Source organism: Schistocerca americana, chromosome 3 (genome assembly GCF_021461395.2).
Source record: "Schistocerca americana isolate TAMUIC-IGC-003095 chromosome 3, iqSchAmer2.1, whole genome shotgun sequence".
In the NCBI taxonomy this organism is placed as follows: domain Eukaryota; kingdom Metazoa; phylum Arthropoda; class Insecta; order Orthoptera; family Acrididae; genus Schistocerca; species Schistocerca americana.
Window position 1 is genome coordinate 649,594,945 of NC_060121.1, and position 22,586 is coordinate 649,617,530.

At 43.2% G+C, this 22,586-nt stretch overlaps 1 protein-coding gene across 1 annotated transcript in view; it reads right to left on the reverse strand.

Moving 5' to 3' along the window:
* LOC124606274 (probable DNA-directed RNA polymerases I and III subunit RPAC2) overlaps nt 1-22,514 on the reverse strand; it is a 48,873-nt gene extending 26,359 nt beyond the window's left edge. Inside the window, exons 1-3 of the mRNA XM_047138253.1 lie at nt 22,497-22,514; nt 22,328-22,345; nt 13,350-13,465 (exon numbers count right to left, since the gene is read on the reverse strand). Of these exons, the coding sequence (XP_046994209.1) occupies nt 13,350-13,465; nt 22,328-22,345; nt 22,497-22,514 (152 nt within the window). The remainder of the gene's footprint in view (nt 1-13,349; nt 13,466-22,327; nt 22,346-22,496) is intronic.
* Between the last annotated feature and the right edge of the window lie 72 nt (nt 22,515-22,586).

Here is a 22,586-nt window from a genome sequence, read left to right on the forward strand (position 1 = left end):
TGATCTTCATCCAGACTTGGGAAAGTGACATATGGCACCCAGTGGTCAACACGTACCTCTCCCAACACTCCTGTTTCCATCATTTTATAAGCAGGTGAACGCGAGCAAGGAGCCGCTTAAAGGCTATTAGGTGCCCTAGGGGAAGGGTGTTGCTTACGTCGCTGTACAGATCGCCGATGCTCTTTAATTGCCTCAGTGACTTCCGGCGACGACCAAAGGACTGTCTTTCACCAGGGGCCCCTAGAGAACAAGGTCATCATGTGCTCTCCAGTGGACAGATGGGAGCAGTCCTGGGTTGCAAATTGATAAATCAATGGCCGAATAAGTGCCCTGAGCCACACTGAAATGTGTTGGTGCCATCTTTAAGAGGCAGAGGTCGAGTAGGGACAGGAAAGTTTCAACATCTCTACCTTGGCCAGTAAGCACAGTGCCACCTCACAAGGGGTTGTGGGCATTAGTATCTCCCAAAAGTAGGAAAGGTTTAGGGAGTTGAGCAATCAGTGTAGCCAATGCATTCAGGGGTGGTGCACCATCTGGAGGAAGATATACGTTGCAGACAGTTATTTCCTGGGTCATCCTTATCCTGACAGCCACTGCTTCAAGAGGGGTCTGAAGGGGCACAGGTTCACTGCATTGAGTTCAGGACATAGACACAAACTCCACCTGACACATTATTGTAGTCGCTACGGTTCTTGTAACATCCCCTATAACCACAAAGGACAGGGGTCCGCGTTGCTGGATACCAGGTTTCCTGGAGGGCAATGCAGAAAGCAGGTGTGAAGCTTAACATTTGCCATAGCTCAGCCACGTGGTGTAAAAAACCGCAGCAATTCCACTAGAGGATGGCATCATCATGACGCTAGAAAGGCATGAAGCATGCAAGGAGGCAGGTTTCGCCTCAAGGTCACCTGCTGCCACCGATCGAGTATTTGTATCTATTCTTATTGTGGATGAGGCATCAGTGAGAACCAGGTCATCAGGGGACACTGATATCTCCACCTCATCCATGGGTGCAGAATTGGTAGGGAGTGATGGTGTTTGGGGCCACTGGAAGATCCTTTTTCTTAGCAGACTTCTTTGTTTGCTCACCCTCATGCTTCATTTTAGGGGCTTGCTGGGAGGACTTATCCGAAGTAGCTTCAGACACAGAGGAAGAACGTGAAGCTCTTCGTCCCGCAGCTTTTGGCTCCTTTGGCCACTGGCGAGTGTCTGTTGTGGCATTATTAGAGACCTTGGGAGAGAGGGTCCCAAGGGACCCCTTCCACTCGAGAGGAACCAGAGTAGGCTGTTGCTTCTCCGGATGGGGGAGGAGGGGACCAATGTCCCCTGTGTTTGGGGGCACCTAGCTCCCGAAGTAGGTACTTTGAGAGCAACGTAAGGAAATTTTTCCACTACCACCAAGGGGGCAGATGTATTCTGGATGCCCAGAAAGCCCACTGTTCATGGCACGCAGCGCAGTAAGACTTATACTTGCAATGGCACTGGTAATTTAGCTGCAGGGTATATGGACATCAACCGAATGGGGTGCAATTGTTCAATTTTACCTTTAGCCTCTTGATAAGTCAACTGGTCCAGGGTCTTTTACTCCATGATTTTCCACTGCTTTTGGAGTTCTGTGCCGTCTGGTGAGCAGGGGGAGTGCTGCTCTCCGCAATTGATCCAAGTGGGAGGAGGCGCATAGGGAGTATCTGCATGCAGTGGACATCCACAGTCTCGACAAACAGTGCAGCGGGAAGACATGTGCCCGAATTTCCAACACTTAAAGCACCACATACAGGGGGGGACATATGGTTTAACATCACAGCAGTAAACCATCACCTTGACCTTTTCAGACAATGAATCACCCTCAAAGGCCAAGATGAAGGCAGCAGTAGCAACCCCGTTGTCTTTGAATCCCCTGTAAATGCGCCGAATGAAATGAACACCCTGCCATTCTGGATTGGTGCGGAGCCCATCATCAGACTGCATGAGGAGGTCGTAATGGAAAATAATCCCTTGTACCATGTTGGGCTTTTATGGGGAATGATGGAAACAGGAATATCACCCAGCCGGTCACAAGCAAGTAACTCCTGGGACTGGGCTGGGGATACTGTCTGAATCAAGACTGCACCGCTTCTCATCTTGGACAACGCTGTCACTTCCCCAAACTTATCCTCAAGATGTTCAACAAAAAATTGAGGCTTCATAGGCAGAAAGGAGACCCCGTCCATTCTGCTACAGACTAAATATTGAAGTGAATCTTCTTTCTGTAGCCCCACTTTCCTCCCATGGTGTAGCGAGGGACCGTATGGTCACCTGCAAGATATGACTTAGTCCGCTTCATTGCAGGTCATCTGCCCTGATGCCACCCACTCCAATCAGGGGCTCTCCCCACGGGCACCACCCAGCCACAGCAAAGGACACCTGGCATGATGGCCATTGCCAAGAGTCCTGATGCCCCAGGAAGACAGGCATCTACTCATTGGTATACGTGGGGAGTTCACAGCTCAGGCATCAGCAGTGCGATACCTGTGTTGTCAGGAGGGCTCCCCCCAAATGGGTACATGTTGGCCCCACCACAATGGACTGACTATGGTGCTGGATATTGGGTGCAGGGAAATCCAATACTGTCATGGGGACAAAATAGGACAGGAGACAACAGAAGAAGATGACATACCCCGGAAAGTGTCCTCACCCAAATAGTTGAATTGCAGGTGGAGATGCAAAGTCATGACAAGAGATTCAGGAGATCAAATCTAAGGGCACTCTAGATAACTCATGCACCACGTAAGGCGTCCTCCTTCATATGGCCTGCACTTCTGTAGAATTCGAAAAGTGGCAGGTCAAACAATAAAATAGGGTCTGAGCTTAGAGGGCCGAAAAGTGTGAGGCTCCTTTTAGTCACCTCTTACGACAGGCAGGGATACCTCAGGTCTATTCTAACGCCAGGACCTGCAGTGGCAGGGGGTGGGGGTTGATAAGGGAGCGAGACAGGGTTGTAGCAGTTCCCATATGTTATTTAATTTCTACATTAATCAAGCACTAAAGAATACCATGGAGAAGTTTTACCCAGAATTTACCTAGGTTTCAGTCGGGATAACCCAACTTTCTTCAGAATAACAGTAGCTATCATTTTTCCATAGTGGACATCGTCACGCTAATTAATATTTACACAGTTACTGACAGGGCCGCGAAATGATGAAGATATTTAAGTATAGCAGAAAGGCAGATTAGAGGCCATAGGAGGGGGAGTGTTCACTGCAGTAGACAAGATTGTTCTGTCTATTTTGTCTATTGAGGTAATTTGGTTGCGTATAACAAGTTAATTGTTGGATGTTTTTACCGGACACCCAATTCCACTGTGACAGTTCTAGTCATTCAAAGAAAGTCTACGGCAGTAGTGCTAAATACCCAGATTGTGTAATACTAGCTGGAGGTGACTTTACCCTACCAAGCACAGACTGGGATGTCTATGGATTCATTGTGGGGTGGGGGAGGGGAGGGGTGGGTTACAGCCAGACAGTCATGAGAAATATTTTTGAACACATTTTCTGAAAACGTGTCTTTAGCAGATAGCTCGGCAGCCCACACACAATGCACAAAGGAAATATCTTAGACCTTGAAGCTACAAATCTTATCGAAAATGTCAGTATAGAAATGGGGATTAGTGATCATGATATCATTATAGCAACTACGGTTACGAAAGTTAATAAATCAGTGAAGAAGGCTAGGATAATGTTCCTGCTGGATATAGCAGATAAGCAGTTGTTATCATCTCACTTAGATTGAATTGATGTCACTTAGTACCAGTAAGCTGAACACAGAGGGATTATGGGCAAAGTGCCTAGTAAGTGAATAAAGGATGGATAAGACCCAGCACGGTTTAATAACAAAATCCCAAAGATGCTAAGGAAACACAGGCTGTTGCACTCTCGGATCAAAAGACAACGTACAAATGACCACAAGTAAAGGTTAAATGTTTGGAAATTTGTGGTAATATCTTCTTAAGGGACCAAACTGCTGAGGACATCGGTCCCTAAGCTTACACACTACTTAAACTAACTTACACTAAGGACAACACACACATTCATGCCCGAGGGAGAATTCGAACCTACGACAGGAGGAGGAGGGGGAGGGGGGGGGGGGGGGGGATAGCCATGAGAACCATGATACGATGCCTCAGACAGTGTGGCTACCCCACGTGACCCAAGTGAAGGTTAGTAGAGATTCTTACATCTGTGAAAAGATCTATGCGCAAAGTGTAGAACTATCACCGTCATACTATAGCAAAACATCTGGCAGAGAACCAGAGAAAATTCTGGTCCTACGTAAAATTGCTAGACAAGTCTAAGCCTTGCAATCCGTCTGTTGTTGACCAGTCTGCTGTGGCAGCTGAATGTAACAAAACGAAAGTCGAAGTTTTAAATACTGCATTCACAAAATCTTTCGCAGAGAAGAATCGTATAAACATACCGTTATTTGACCATTGCACAGACTCGCATATGGACGACACAGTAATAAGCAACACTGTCGTAGAGAAACAACTGAAAGATTTGAAAGCAAATAAATCACCAGGTCTGGATGAAAACCCAATTCAGTTTCACGAAAGAGTACTCTATGGTGATGGTCCCTCAACTAGTTTGCATTTCTCACAAACCTTTTGCCCAGTGCAAAGTAAAAAGTGACTGAAAAAATGCAGTTGAATCCAGTACATAAAGGTAAAGGAACAGACCCAAAAATTACAGACCAATTACCCCAAACTGTAGTTTGCTGCAGGATCCTGAACATATTCTCAGATCAAATACAATAAACTTTCATCAGATTGAGAAGCTTATGTCCACAAATCAGCATGGTTTCAGAAAGCATTGCTCATGCGAAACTCAGGTTGCCCTTTTCTCACACGATATACTGATAACAATGGATGAAGGACAAGAGGAAAATTCCAGATTTCCACAAAGCATTTGACACGGTGCCCTACTGGACGCTGTTAACGAAGGTATGAGCATATGGAATAAGTTCACAGATACGGGAGTGGCTCGATGACTTCGTAAGTAATAGAATGCATTATGTTGCCCTCAACGGCGAGTGTTCATCAGAGACAAGGGTATCGTCAGGAGCGCCCCAGGGAAGTGTGGTAGGACAACTGTTGTTTTCTATGTACGTAAATGATGTGGCGGACGGGGTGGGCAGCTATCTGCAGTTGTTTGCTGATGATGCAGTGGTGTACGATAAGGTGTCAAAGGTGAGTGACTGTGGGAAGCTATGTAAGGTGACTTAGACAAAATTTCTAATTGGTGTAATGAATGAAAGATGGTTCTAAATACAGAAAAATGTAAGTTGATTCAGATGAGTGGGGCAAACAAACCCATAATGTTCTGATACAGCATTAGTAGCTTCCTGATTGACACGGTCACGTCATTTAAATATGTTCTGATACAGCATTAGTAGCTTCCTGCTTGACACGGTCACGTCATTTAAATATCTGGACATAATGTTGCAAAGTGATACGAAATGGAATGAGCATCCAAGGACTGTGGTAGGAAAGGCAAATGGTCGACTTCGGTTTATTGGGAGAATTCTAGGAAAGTGTGGTTCGTCAGTAAAGGAGAGCACATATAGGATGACAATGTGACTTATTCTTAAGTACTATTAGAGTGTTTGGTTGGTTGGTTGGTTATGGTTATTTGAGGTTTAAGGGACCAAACAGCAAGGTCATCAGTCCCTTGTTTCAAATATGCTCCATTCCGCTAATGGGACATCTCAGTAAAGTCAGAACAATAAAACGGAAAAAGGGAAAAACGTAAAAGGGCAGTCACGGTGTCATTGGTAAAAAAAATGATGGAAGTCGGCGAGAGAACGAACCCAACACTACGCTGAAGCAGCATAGGCAAGACCACTCGAGTGTTTGGGATCCATACCAGGTCAAAATAAAGAAAGACATCAAAGCAATTCAGAAGCTGGCTGCTAGATTTGTTACTGGTAGGTTTGAACAACATGCAAGTGTTACAGAGATGCTTCAGGAACTCAAATGGAAATTCATCAAGGGAAGGCAACATTCTTTTTGAGGAACTCTATTGAGAAAATTTAGAGAACCAGCATCTGAAGCTGACTGCCGAATGAGTCTACTGCTGTAACAGACTGTGTTAAGGACCACAAAGATAAGATACAAGAAATTAGGGCTCATATGGAGACATACAATCATTTTTCCCTCTACCCATTTGCCATTGGAACGGGAAAGGAAATTATTAATAGTGGTGTGGGTACCCTCTGCCACACACGCTATATACTGGCTTGCAAAGTATTTATTTAGATGTAGAATGTAGCCCAATTAAGTCAGTTGATGCTGACTTAATTAGATTACAGTGAACCCATGTCAAGCTAAGGGGCCCTCACTGAAGCAATTCAGATTTTGTTCAAATTTGGTGGGACAGTTTGCTGAACAACAAAAGGAAGATTTACAAATTTCTAGTTCCCGAATTTTAAAGCTATGTGAGTGGGAGGGTCTTCAGTGAAAGGTGCAAGAATGTCTGACGTTTCAAAAATTTTAGCCATGTACAAAGCGCTGTAATTCAGTGGATAATTGTGCTAAAGCTGCAAAACTTGCCAAGACAGCTCAATAGTTCCTAGTGTGGACATTGTGTACAGTTTTATGTCATTTGGTTCAGTATTTTTGCTCCAACTGCAACACAAAGTTGTCGATAAATTTTGTGTGACACAATTTCTTTTTATTTAGTCGGTTTGCAAAATTTCTCCTTCTGTGATTTTATTACCTAGTAGCTTGTTTATAAAACTTGTGAATTTTATCACTTCTTTGGTTCAAAGTTTTTGAAAGAGACAGAGTTGAAGTTACCTACAAAGAAATTTACTGCCAAAGTAAGTGACTTTTGAACATTTGTACCTCGGAATGGATATCTGATCTCTACTTGCTTTGATGATTACTTAAAAGAGGATCTCTTTCTCTACAAAATATCACAGTTTTATGAATGCTTTTCCCACAACTCCAGCGTCAGCTAGGACCATATACACTCCTGGAAATTGAAATAAGAACACCGTGAATTCATTGTCCCAGGAAGGGGAAACTTTATTGACACATTCCTGGGGTCAGATACATCACATGATCACACTGACAGAACCACAGGCACATAGACACAGGCAACAGAGCATGCACAATGTCGGCACTAGTACAGTGTATATCCACCTTTCGCAGCAATGCAGGCTGCTATTCTCCCATGGAGACGATCGTAGAGATGCTGGATGTAGTCCTGTGGAACGGCTTGCCATGCCATTTCCACCTGGCGCCTCAGTTGGACCAGCGTTCGTGCTGGACGTGCAGACCGCGTGAGACGACGCTTCATCCAGTCCCAAACATGCTCAATGGGGGACAGATCCGGAGATCTTGCTGGCCAGGGTAGTTGACTTACACCTTCTAGAGCACGTTGGGTGGCACGGGATACATGCGGACGTGCATTGTCCTGTTGGAACAGCAAGTTCCCTTGCCGGTCTAGGAATGGTAGAACGATGGGTTCGATGACGGTTTGGATGTACCGTGCACTATTCAGTGTCCCCTCGACGATCACCAGTGGTGTACGGCCAGTGTAGGAGATCGCTCCCCACACCATGATGCCGGGTGTTGGCCCTGTGTGCCTCGGTCGTATGCAGTCCTGATTGTGGCGCTCACCTGCACGGCGCCAAACACGCATACGACCATCATTGGCACCAAGGCAGAAGCGACTCTCATCGCTGAAGACGACACGTCTCCATTCGTCCCTCCATTCACGCCTGTCGCGACACCACTGGAGGCGGGCTGCACGATGTTGGGGCGTGAGCGGAAGACGGCCTAACGGTGTGCGGGACCGTAGCCCAGCTTCATGGAGACGGTTGCGAATGGTCCTCGCCGATACCCCAGGAGCAACAGTGTCCCTAATTTGCTGGGAAGTGGCGGTGCGGTCCCCTACGGCACTGCGTAGGATCCTACGGTCTTGGCGTGCATCCGTGCGTCGCTGCGGTCCGGTCCCAGGTCGACGGGCACGTGCACCTTCCGCCGACCACTGGCGACAACATCGATGTACTGTGGAGACCTCACGCCCCACGTGTTGAGCAATTCGGCAGTACGTCCACCCGGCCTCCCGCATGCCCACTATACGCCCTCGCTCAAAGTCCGTCAACTGCACATACGGTTCACGTCCACGCTGTCGCGGCATGCTACCAGTGTTAAAGACTGCGATGGAGCTCCGTATGCCACGGCAAACTGGCTGACACTGACGGCGGCGGTGCACAAATGCTGCGCAGCTAGCGCCATTCGTCGGCCAACACCGCGGTTCCTGGTGTGTCCGCTGTGCCGTGCGTGTGATCATTGCTTGTACAGCCCTCTCGCAGTGTCCGGAGCAAGTATGGTGGGTCTGACACACCGGTGTCAATGTGTTCTTTTTTCCATTTCCAGGAGTGTACATACGTAACCACTTTATGTACTGCTATTTCGGATGGACTTGGCAAACATTGCTTGCTTTGAGAATGGGCATAGCCCCAAACTGGTCACCAACTAAATAAACATCCATTTTAGTTGCAACTCTGGCTGCCTCATTTCTCATCACAAAACTTTTTTCTTTGATGGTCTACAATTATTCAGTAAAGTTTCTCCAGAATATTGCTCAACTGTGTGGGACCTGTACCAAATAGGACTAACAGGGGATATTAAAAAGACAAACAGCAAGGCAGCATGAAAGGTCACAGACCTGTTTATGGGTGACAAAGAGCTACTCTAGGTGTGGTGGGCAAAGTGTCAGGTGGAATGAACCCCATTTCATGACATTATTTTACCAAGTTATTACTTAGCATGAAAGGGCATAGACAGAGAATGCATATCGGTGACACACAATATCTTGTTGAAGAGCATACTCTACATCAGTGATAGTCACAACCTGGTACCTAATGCACACTAGTGGGAATTCCAGCTTTCACAGTGGGCGGTGTTTGGTACTGTTTTAAAACTTTTTCGTTAAGTTTTCATAAAATTTTGACATAAAGCAGACAGTTATGACCCCTGGCCTTAATTTACACGGAGTTGACAAAAGTCAAGGGATACTTCCTAATATCATGTCGGACCTTCTTTTGCCTGGCACAGAGCAGTAACTTGTCATGGCACAGCCTCCCCAGCAGAAATACTGAGCTGTGATGCCTCTACAGTTGTCCATAATTGCAAAAATGTTGTAGATGCCAGATTTTGTGTGTGAACTGACCTCTCAATTATGCCCCATATATGTTCGTGTCAGGCAATTTAAGTGGCCAAATCATTAGCTCAAACTGTCCAGAATGTTCTTCAAACCAATCATGAACACTAGTGATATACTGACATGGTGCACTGTCACCCAGCAAATTTCCATCGTAGTCTGGGAATATGAAGTCCATGAATGGCTGCAAATGGTCTCCAAGTAGCCAAACATAACCATTTCCAGTTAATGATAAGTTCAGTTGGACCAGAGGACCCAAACCATTCCATGTAAACACAGCCCACACAATTATGGAGCGACCACAACCTTGCACAGTGCCTTGTTGACAACTTGTCCCTGGCTTTGTGAGGTCTGAGCCACACTCAAACCTTACCATCAGCTCTTAACTATTAAAATTGGGACTCATCTGACCAGATCACAGTTTTCCAGTCATCTAGCATCCAACTGATATAGCCCAGGAGAGGCTCTGCAAGTGCTGTCATACTGTTAACAACAGCAGTTGAGTCAGTCGTCTGTTGCCATAGTTCATTAATGCCCAATTTTGCTGTACTGTCCTAACAGATACATTCATCATATGTCTCACATTGATGTCTCCGGTTATTTCACACAGTGCTGCTCGTCTGTTAGCAATGACAGCTCTACACAAACACCACTGCTCTCAGTCATTAAGTGAAGGCTACTGGCCACTGTGTTGTCCATGGTGAGAGGTAATGCCTGAAATCTCAGTTTTCAAATTTCATTCAGTGCAGTGCCTAACAGTCTTTTCTTGTCATCCCATCCTGTAAGTCTCCCCCAACTCAGGATTCTGGGCGATTTTTCCATAATTCTCCCTGTTTCCTTAACTTCACCAATCCTTTTCCTTCATCCCTCCTTGCCCTTCAACACATCTGCTAGAAGAAGGAACCACTGCCTCCAAAAGCTTGCATATTTCTTTAAATTTTGAAAATGATGTTCTTTTGGCTGCCAAATGTTAAAGATTTTTCTCTTGAACAAAAGGAACTATTGTTGTGTCATTTTGGTTGCAGGTTCAGTTATGAACTTAAGATTTGTCTTCCTCATACAGTGATTTTGCTGACAAAATCTGAAACTGCAAATATCGTGTTGCAATCCTTTCTCGAAGAAGAATCATCACACTTCCCTGGGGCACACCCTAAGTTACTTCTACATCTGACGATGGCACTCTATCCAAGATAACATGCTGTGTCCTCCTACTACAGTCCTCAATCCAGTCACAAATTTCACTTGATATCCCATATGATAATAAGCTAATGTGTAGTAGTGAGTCAAATGCCTTTCAGAAATCAAGAAATACAGCATTTATCTGTTTGCTTTAATCCAAAGCTTTCAGTAGGTCATGTGAGGAAAGTGCAAGCTGGGTTTAACAGGATTGATGTTCTGTGAAAGATCACCTGACGATATTCCACCACGGTAGTCATTGAAGGCATGACACATTGCTCTCTTGACAGCCAAATGTGTTTCATCTAGTATTTCTCTCTCTATAGCCCTTTGGTTTGTTTTACATGTATTATGCAGTGATCTCCTTTTCTTTAAAAATTTCCTTACAGCGACTGTATACCGTCGTGGTTCCTTCCCATTATGAACTGTTCTACTGGGTATATATCTATCCAGTGCATTGGCAACTTTCTTTTAAACTGGAGCCAGACTTCCTCTACACACTCCTGGCCGGTGCTGAATCTCAAGCTCCTCACTGAGATGTGACACTGCTGATTTTTAATCTAGTTTACTGAACATATGAATCTTTCTGCTTGTTTTAGTTCTTTGCAATCATTGTCGTCACAACCACGTCATGATCACCGACAGCAGTTTCGATTTAGACATCCTCAAAGATCTCAGATCTATTTGTAGCCATTACATCCAATGTATTTCCTTCACGAGTGGTGTTCCTCACTATCAGTTCTGGGTAGCTTTCAGGGAAAGAATTTAGTACAGTTTCACAGGATGCCTTAAAACTCCCATCACTAACAAAATTGTGATTTTTTCCCAATTAACAGTTGGTTGATAAAGTCTCCACTGATGATTACAGTGTGAATGGGGAACTTACGTACCAGCGAACTGAGGCTTTCTATACAGTTTCCAGCAGTTAGCTGCAAAAAGCAGAAGACGTACTTTGTTGGTACTGCACATTTTAGCAATTTTGACCGAGATAAACTCGGGCTGCAATGTTGTTCTTCAGCATGACAGTGTAAAGTGTGCACAGAAGTGAGTGAAAAATCCATGCAATACACACATTTATTTATATATAACACCTGACTTCGGGATTTTCCTTTGTGTGAGGATTTAAAGTTCTAAATTCGCATATTTTACTGTTAACATCATTTCTGCATGATCTTTCATTGGGTGTATCAATACCTGTTTATATTGTTACATATTGTGTAATTTCAAACAATCGCGAGTGCCGTTATAAACTCTCAGTGTTGTTGTGAACTGTGGGCTTAAACTTAATTACGCTCTTAAAATCTTCGAGAACAGTAGGACTATCCTCATTCAGAACAATCTTTCTCTAATTTCATTGCACAATTATGTGAAAAAATAGGTTATTTTGAGACTTTTCGGATGCTCACAAAACTAGATTACCAATACATTTTTGTTTAGGATAAATAATTTATTTCTTAGGAAATCAACACTTGTGGTTCACAGTTCTGCCAAAGAATACGTCATAGTTGAACTTCATTCTGTATCAACTCAAATAACCATATTATTATTTTTTTTGAGAATTTTTGGAAACAACCATTGTTCTCTGCAAAATCCATGAGCAATCTGTAGCAAATTGGCATTTGTGATTTAGTTATTGTAGCAGATTTTCTCACTACCATATTTTGTTACACCTAGTTTTCCCTTACAGAGGAGTAGCCATATATACTATCTGCATTTATCATAAATTAACTCTGTTTTTGAATTTGCTAACAACTATAATTAACATCAAAATGTTTTAGGAAACCAGTAGTCTTTACCAGTGGTTTTTGTGCTGCCTTAGCAGAAATTTCGTTTTGCATATTTGTTCCAATTCTTACAGGGAATTAGCGACTTTTTAACTCAACAAATTAAAAGATAATTAGTTGGCATAATTAACAGTTATTTGATAACTACCTTGTAATACACTGCAACAGCCAAAATGCAGCCCCACTGTGAATGCCGTTCTTGAACTTGACATTCATAAGCAAGTGGAAACCATCCTGACTGTCAAATGATTGGCAGCTGCTGCGAATTGGTGTGTTGGAAGAGCTCTGGAGAGTTGTGTACCTGTGATATTTGTACCAGAAGTACCTCAGATACCACCTTCTCCCGTGGATCCTATCTCCTCTGCAGAAAGCACAGGATCTGTCGTTACTCGTCCACTTGATTGTGAGTGACGTGTCAATGGTAGATCTAGGTGTTCTGTGCAGGGTGGATGGAGACCACTGAAGACTCAGGGTGTTGTATCGGTCCCCCTAACCAACAAGTTTGAGATGCTGTCTTTCACTGAAACTGAGACAGTGACACTCATTTCACACATTTTGGAGAAACCTGTTTTGTTCAGTGTCAGGAGGAAGCAAACTCAAAAGGGTAGGCATCTATTAATCATCTGCAGTTCAAATGTACAGCAGATGATAGTAACCCTTTGGGAAATGGTGGCAAGGGACAGGAAAGGACACCAGGTGCCCTTAGTGTGTATGCCTGAGGGCCTCGTTCAACATGTCGAAGAGGCTACTCCAGCAGCCACTGAGGGAACAGGGGGCAAACAATTGTAGACTGTGGCGCACGGTGGAGCAAATGATGCTCTGAGGTCACTCTTAGGTCATTCCAGTGAAAGGCAGAGAAGGTTGAGAAGACTAGCCCTACATATGAAGTTTCAATTAAGCTCACAATTTACAGCATTGTCCCCACAACTGATCATGGCTCTTTGATTCTGAGTCAAATGAAAGGAGTGAACCAGGTACTTTGAAGGTTCTGTGACAAGCCAGGCTGCGACTTCCTGGACTTGCGCCATAGGGTTGAGAACTGTGGGGTCTCTCTAAATGGGTCAGGTGGGCACTACACATCAGAGAATGCTACTCAGGTAACTGACTGTGTGTGTGGGGGGCACACAAGATAACAATAGCTGTAGGAAACCCAAAAGTATCCGTGTAAGATCAAAAGAAGTACCTCCTAAAGCCTAGTTTACACGACGACGTCGGGTTGCGCCACTCGTTGTGTGGAATGAGTTGCACGCCACCAGTATAAACTTCAGTTTTGTCGTTTTGAGGGTCCCTGAGCCGTATCTGAAACGAAAGTTTTGGCAGCTGTACATTGCACAAGTTGTGATGGAGTTAAATGCAAAACTTCCTGGCAGATTAAAACTGTGTGCCGGACTGAGACTCGAACTCGGGACCTTTGCCTTTTGCGGGCAAGTGCTCTACCAACTGAGCTACCCAAGCACGACACACCCCATCCTCACAGCGTTACTTCTGCCAGTACCTCATCTCCTACCTTCCAAACTTTACAGAAGCTCTCCTGTGAACCTTGCAGAACAGCACTTCTGAAAGAAAGGATATTGCGGAGACATGGCTTAGCCACAACCTGGAGGATGTTGCCAGAATGAGATTTTTCACTCTGCAGCGGGATATGCGCTGTAAAGTTTGCAAGGTAGGAGACGAGGTACCGGCAGGAGTAAAGCTGTGAGGACGGGGCGTGAGTCGTGCTTGGGTACCTCAGTTGGTGGAGCACTTGCCCGCAAAAGGCAAAGGTCCCAAGCTTGAGTTTCAGTCCGGCACACAGTTTTAATCTGCCAGGAAGTTTCATATCAGTGCACACTCCGCTGCAGAGTGAAAAATCTCAGTCTGGAGTTAAATGTAGTTGCGTGTAATTGCTGCATAAGAAAAAAATAAGAAACGTGTTTCGATTCATGACTGGATGAAGAACAGACGTTGTTCAGCATCCTTGCTGAAATAATTTATAAAGGAAGACACAAGAAGTTCTTTCAGTTATCTTAGAATGTCGCCAGAACTGTTCACATTTCTTCTAAGTAGAGCTAATTATGTGATAAGGAGTAAAGAAACTATAATGCATGAAGCACTGTTGCCAGAACTGAAATTACGTATCATATTGCGTGCATTACGATCAATAACAGTCAGCATGTTATAAGATGCAGTTTTAGTTGGTGATAACTGCTTTTTCATTAACACCAATAATTATTAAAATTAACAGCAATAATTATTAATGTTAACATCAATAATTATTAACATTAACAGCAATATTTATTCGAAGCAGGCCGCATTAAGAACAGAATGGTTTGCAAACTACTCTCTTGAAGACAGATCTATACAGTGGCAATATTTCAAAATTCTAACATATGTGAATGGGGATCACTGCTGCGACGTTTTAAATAGATGACTATTGAATAAAGAATACAGCTTCTTGATTTGTGTAACCTTCCCTCTTGTCAACAATATTCCTTAAAGAGTCGACCAACTCGAAGGATGGGATTTTAGTCTTTTAGATGAGATCATTGCCACATCTAGAATTACTTGCTTGTATTTTCCTTAATTCAGTTGTCATGTGCTCCTAACCCAATAAATTTTGCACTGCAGCTCAGATACTGTCAAACCATCTACACTCTTACTCATAAATTAAGGATAATTGCAGAACGTGGTGCCACACAACGTGGCACTACACAAAACTGGCGCTAATAGCATATGCACATAGGGAACACACACGACACAGATCTAAGTCCTCGGTATTGGTAGTAAGTTGAGAAAACCATCCCGAAACACATGTGCTACAAAACGCCACTGTTTCCTGCTCATGTAACCCAACATCAATATGGGATATGATGACCATGCACACGTACACAGGCCGCACAACGGGTTGGCATACTCTTGATCAAGTGGTCGAGCAGCTGCTGGGGTATAGTCTTCCATTCTTGCACTAGTGGCTATCCGAGCTCCTGAAGTGTCGCAGGGGTTTGAAGACATGCAGCAATACGTCAACCGAGAGCATCCCAGACACGCTCAATGGAGTTTAGGTCTGGAGAAACAGGCAGGCCACTCCATTCGCCTGATATCTTCTGTTTCAAGGTACTCCTAAACGATTGCAGCTCGGTGGGGGTGTGTGTTATCATCCATCAGGAGGAAGGTGGGACCCACTGCACCCCTGAAAAGGCGGACATACTGGTGCAAAATGACGTCCCAATACACCTGACCTTTTACAGTTCCTCTGTCAAAAACATGCAGGGGTGTATGTGCACCAATCATAATCCCACCCCACACCATCAAACCCACCCCACACCATCAAACCATGACCTCCATACAGGTCCCTTTCAAGGACATTAATGGGTTGGTATCTGGTTCCTGGTTCACACCAGATGAAAACCCAGCGAGAATCGCTGTTCAGACTATACCTGGACTCGTCCATGAACATAACCTGGGATCACAGTTCCAATGACCATGTACTGTGTTCTTGACACCAGGCTTTACGAGCTCTCCTGTGACCAGAGGTCAGTGGAATGCACCTTCCAGGTCTCTGGGCGAATAAATCATGTCTGTTCAGTCCTCTGTAGACTGTGTGTCTGGAGACAACTGTTCCAGTGGCTGCAGTAAGGTCCCAAGCAAGGCTACCTGCAGTACTCCTGACCGTCTGCGGATACTGATGGTGAAATATTGGTCTTCTTGTGGTGTTGAACACTGTGGACGTTCCGTATTGAAGCGCCTGGACACATTTCCTGTCTGCTGGGATCATTGGATTAATCTTGAGATCACACTTTGTGGCACACGCAGGGCCCGTGCTACAACCTGCTGTGTTTGACCAGCCTCCAGTCGCCCTAGTATTCTACCCCTCATAATGTCATCAATGTGTGTTCGTTGAGCCATTTTTAGCACACAGTCACCACTAGCACATCTGAAAAAGTCTGCGCACTTACTCGCTGCACCGTACTCTGACATGCACCAACACACCTCTGCATATGTGGACTCCTGCCAGCACCAGCCTTTTCATCTCGGAGAAGCACTGCAACAAGCGAAGACCGCAGGTCAAATGCACTGCATGGTCATAGCCCGAGGTGATTTAAACCTGCAGACCACCCACCAGAGCATTTTTTCCACCACATATCAGGATTATCCTTAATTTATGAACATGAGTGTATGTTCCAATCACACATGATGGTCTCAGGAGCAGCAATATGTTGCTTATGTTTGTAATCAGCATCACTGAAATCCCACAAACACCTATGCAAAGCAAAGAGATCCATAAAGTGAACATTGTTCTCCATTCCCTACTTCATATTTCAGATTGTCTACACCCTACGAACATACATAGCCTCAAAACTCATGCAACTAGTGTCACCAAAGTTGGAAATGTTTAGTTTCACCAACCAATTGCGCAGCGCGCATGCGCAGTGGCCGGTAGCATAGTTGCCTGCAACCTAGTGTCGTCATGTAAACTAGGCTTAATGGTAAACTGCCAAAGCATTTGCAACAAAGTGCCACAGTTTGAAGCGCTCACAAAAACTAGTCAAGCTCACATAATATTAGGTACAGAAAGCTGGTTGAAACCTGAAACTGCTAGCAGTGAGATTTTTGGGGAAAGTGCATATCAAAAAGATAGACAAGTGGGAATTGGGGGGTGGTGTATTTGTTGCAGTACACAAGAAACTCAAATCCGGTAGGGTAGATGTGGCGACTAAGGCAATCACGCAGCTCGCAGCTGCGATCAGCTGACAGAACGCAAGAATCAACAAGGTTTGCGTGCTGGCCACGAGGAGCGCTGACATGTAATTACTCCTTGCCACAGCGTGCGATCATTCCACGACTTGTAAACTATGTGCCACGTTACAATTGTTCCGTTGTTGATTTCATAGAACGTTTCTGGGGAGTTCTACCCAAGTTTTCTATAACATTCCATTGGTCACTATTGTGTAATCACTGCCTATGTTGTGTGTTCTTTCCCGAGTGATCTTCAATAAAAACATGATAACCATAGAAGACATAATTCTTCCATAATAAGAACGCGATAGTTAGTCGCAAGCCTAACGCACAGTGGGAATGCGACAGTAGAAATTGAAGCTGCATGTGAGATTGTTTGGGCAACACTCAGTATCAGGGGTGAGCATAAAATGAAGCTGGATCCTTCTGTTGTCCACCAGACTCATCCCCTGCTGTAACCAAAAACTTAAGAGAAAATGAGCAAATAGAAAGTTTAAAGTTTTTGTGTTATTTATCTAAGATGTGATACAGTTGCAGTTCATGTCTTTTTGATAAAGCTTGTGAGTGCAGTGAAACAAAAAGTGACAAATTTGGAGAAAATCACGTACATCAGTACAAATATTTCATCATCCATGGTACCACATCAAAGATTTTTGAATGAATGCTGACTGGAACTCTTTTGCACCCAGTCGTGGAAAACCAGAATGTGAAGGAATTGGAGAAATTGGGAAAAAATTGGCTGCTTGGGCTAGCCCACAGTGCCCAAAGGAAAACCAAATCCTCATATCTTTGATTTACACAAATTCTGTGGACAAAGCTTGAATAAACTAAATTTTGTTGAGAGGGCTAAATTGAAACAACAAGAGCTTCTCAGGAAGAAAGGTTTTTCTTTGGCTTTGGAGTTGCCGGAACAAGAGACTAATCAGTTTAATCCAAATGATTTGAAAATAATTCCCGTGCAAAGTTTGTCAGTGGATTTCTTCTCATTTGTTGCCAAAATATCAGAAGAAACTGATGATGCTTCAGAATTTATGGTTTCAACAATGCAACTGGGACAGTATATTACATATCTTTATGTACATATGTACGCATGTCTGATGGGTTGGCAAAGATTGCGAAATTTCATTTGAGGAGAATGATTCACTTATAAATTTCATGCAATCTTGTGGCCCGTCAAGATCGTTTCACTGCTCAATTCGAAAAAATACATGAGGGATCCCCAATCAACATATTATCACAAATCTACCAGCAACATCTACAACAGTGGGTCAGCAACATAGTTTTCCAGAATGAGTCATTACTAAAGTTAATGAAAAATATAAATTACTGCAGAATTAATGCTGTGGTTTTTTTTTATTTTATTTTTTTAGTACTGTCAGTATTCTGGCTTGCAAACTATACAGATATCCAAACAAAAGACATGGGTAGCTGCTAAATCCCCAAAGGCTTCAGAATCCGTTTTAGAAACACACACAAGACTCGGGAGCCTTTACTATGCAACACACTATAAACTAGCAGGCTTGGTAACCCGGAAAAAGTCCCTCCGCCTGTGGTCATCAGATGTGATGAAGATGCCGGGTTCTTACTAACAGGTAATGCACCAGTGCATGCATTTAATTATACTGCAGCCGATAGCTACTTTTTTTTAAAAAAACAAAAAACTTATGTTTCTGATAATCCAAATACAACTTAAGAACTGGTTGCAGCAACAGACTGATCCGTAATGTAGCCCGAGGTCTGGGTTACCATAAAAGGCAATAACTTGGTCGAAACTGCAAGATGCAGTCAGAAAACCTATAATAGATAGTGAACAGGTAACGAAGCACTCATATCAATTTGTTCACTGTGGAGAAAATAATGTTCTTTCAAACAGTCACACCCGGCTGTCACTAAAGCTATGAACCAAATAGTAATAAAACTTACTGGTTTTATAAGAATAAAATGTCAGAAAAGGAGAAGTTTGTAAACCAACTAGATAACGAGACTTTTGTCACTGACAATCTTGAGTGGCACTTGGAGCAAAAATAGTGAACCGAATGAGATAAAACTTACACAATGTGCATGTTGCAAACTGTTCAACTACCTTGCCGAGTTTTGCAGCTTTAGCCCAAATACCAACTTAATTACAACACTTCAAGTACGGCTAAATTGTCTGATATGTTGCGACATTTGTGCACACTTTACTCAAGATGACCCAAATGACAAAATATTAAAATATGGGAGCTATAAATTTGTAAATCCTCCTTTGGCCATATAACAAACCATTAAACCAAACCTAGACAAAATCAGAGTTGGTCAAGTGGGAACCATCTCTAATGTGTAACACTGAATCACCCATTAGGGAATGAGGCACAAGGAATAATAGTTTTTTTGCTATTTGGACAGCAGTATAACTGATGATGGCCAAAGCAAAATGGATATAAAATGCTGACTTGCTACAGCATAAAAATCATTTCTGAAAAAGTCATACTTTATTGACATCTAATAAGAATGTACGTGTCAGGAAGCCTTTTCTGAAGGTATTTGTCTGGCGTGCATGAATTTCCAGAAATGATTTGTGGATGATGAGCTTTCCATCGCTGTTACAGAAGAATTCGGTAGATTAGATGGGTAGATTGAGTGTTTAATGAGGAGCAACTGAGTCTAATTGAGGAAGAAAGAGATTTATGGCACAACTTGACTAAAATAGGGATCAGTTTATAGGACACATCCTGCACAGTCTTACTTAAACCAATCCAATTTTGTACGTGTGTCATGTGATCAAACGTGTCCGGACACCCCCAAAAATGTTTGTTTTTCATATTAGCTGCATTGTGCTGCCACCTACTGCCAGGTACTCCATATCAGCGATCTCAGTTGTCATTAGACATCGTGAGAGAGGAGAATGGGGTCCTCCACGGAACTCACATACTTCGAACATGGTCAGGTGATTGGGTGTCGCTTAGGTCATACGTGTGTACGCAAGATTTCCACACTTCTAAACATCCCTACGTCCACTGTTTCCGATGCGATATTGAAGTGGAAACATGAAGGGACACGTAAAGCACAAAAGCATGCAGGCCGACCTCGTCTGTTGACTGACAGACCGCCGACAGCTGAAGATGGTTGTAATGTGTAATAGGCAGACATCTATCCAGACCATCACTCATGATCCACTGCAAATGCTATGACAGTTAGGCAGGAAGTGAGAAAACTTTGATTTCATGGTCGAGCGGCTGCTCATAAGCCACACATCACGCCGGTAAATGCCAAACGACACCACGTTTGGTGTAAGGAGCATAAACATTGGATGATTGAACAGCGGAAAAACATTGTGTGGGGTGACAAATCACGGTACACAATGTGGCAATCCAATGGCAGGGTGTGGGTATGGTGAATGCCCGGTGAACGTCATCTGCCATTGTGTGTAATGTCAACACTAAAATTTGGAGGGGCTTGCACCCTTTGTTGTTTAGCATGGCACTATCACAGCACAGGCCTACATTGATGTTTTACATACCTTCTTGCTTCCCACTGTTGAAGAGCAATTCGGGGATGGCGATTGCATCTTTCAACACGATCGAGCACCTGTTCATAAGGCACGGCCTGTGGCAGAGTGGTTACACGACAGTAACATCCCTGTAATGGACTGGCCTGCACAGAGACCTGACCTGAATCCTATACAACACCTTTGGAATGTTTTGGTATGCCAACTTCGTGCCAGGCCACACCGACCAACATTGATACCTCTCCTCAGTGCAGCACTCTGTGAAGAATGGGCTGCCATTCCCCAAGAAACCTTCCAGCACCTGATTGAACATATGCCTGTGAGAGTGGAAGCTGTCATCAAGGCTAAGGGTGGGCCAACACCATACTGAATTCCAGCATTACCGATGGAAGACGCCACGAACTTTTAAGTTCGTTTCATCTAGATGCCCAGACACTTTTGACCACAATAGCGTACATATATATTAAATCTTTAATGTTATGAAAAACATAGATTGCTATCACCACATAGAGGAGTTGCAGACGAGCACAATGAAAAGACTACTTAACATTTAAGTTTTGGTCAAAAGGTGATCTTTGGAAATAGAAAGCAAACACACATTCACACAAGTACAACTCGCACACACATGGCCACTGCCTCCTGCTGTTGTGGTCTGATTGTGTGTACTATTTGTGAAGAAGGACTTTTGGCCAAAATCTTAAATTTTAAGTAGTTTTTTCATTGTTTCTGTATGTGACTCAACACCTGCTCTATTCGTATTCTTAATATTATTATTAGCCCATCCTGGTTTTCCAGTGTTTGATTATGTTTTTAATGTGTCTTATGTCCTATTCTGTTGTGTTGAATGGGGACAAATAAACAAAGAAAGAAATAAAAATAAATCAAGATCTGTAAATTTTACAAGTTAGCAACAACTTCTGCAGACAACAAAAATCATGTCAAAGGTCTTGCACACACATTCAGAAATAAAACATGAATGAAGAAATTATTTAATCATTTGAATTATGAGAGATAATTTGAGAACTGCTGTGTTGAGTTAAAGGAGCTAAACATCATAGGAGTTTCCATTTACAGGCTACCAGAAAAAGCTAGGCCTGCAATTAAAATTCCTGCTAGAAAATCTCAATGAACTCCTAAGAATGTAATAGCCACTGCCTCCAATGTTATAAAAAAATCACTGACATAATAAAAAAAACTTTGGTTTCCAAACAAAAGTTCACGAAAGTCACTGGAGTAAATGTTGGTCAGTGACCTGTACTGATAATATTTTAACAAATTATGTGCCTGAAAATATTTATAAATTTTCTTTAGGTTTTAGAATCCCTGACCAGTCCGTATTATGCAGTGAACTACCAAAAATTAAGCTTTGCATTAGTCCCTGAGATATAGTGCCAAAAATTATGATAACTTTTATCAAACAGAAGTTATTTGGAAAGTACTTCCAATGAAAAAATTCAGATCTCTTCAGTAATAAGATGTTGAATGGCTTTTTGACAGCTGTATTTCAAGTTGCAGTAAATTTGTAATTGTTTCAAACACGTCTCATGGGTTGTTTAATGAAACTTTTACACACAAATGGCAAACAATACGTTCTTTCTACAAGCACAAAAGCTGCGTGGTTCGTTTTCAATTATAATTAGGCTTTTTAGTTAGCAGACACGAAATATCTAGGATTAAAGTAGATGATAACCTTACTGTAAACCCAGTGACAGTGCACTTTCGTGTCGGCAACTTCTGCGATGCGTGCTCACGCAGCGGCAGAGCCACGTACAAAATAAAGTTATCAAACTACGCAATGGAGTGTTTTACAAGCTTTTTGGGGCTGCATTCCATGACTGCTTACGACGGCTCATACGAAATAATCTCATACAAAGTTAGTCTCGTACATCAGCATATAATAAAAGACGTTCTTCATGGTCTAATTGTTTATAAGCACCTACTACTTCTAACGTACTTACTATCTCACTATAATGCTCCTTAAAGCATTCCCGAACGTGTGGCCCTCATCAGCAAATACAAACGTCCTGTTTCTCTCTTCCGTATCATCATCTCCTGCAAGCTACATGAGTTTAACGTTACTTGCGAACGCAAGACAAAAATAATCATACCCAATACAACATACAATACCTCTGCGATTCTATCCATGGCATTTGTTAATTACAATACCACTCGGTGTTTCCGTCTTTTCGAAATCCGAACAGACGAACACCGATATGT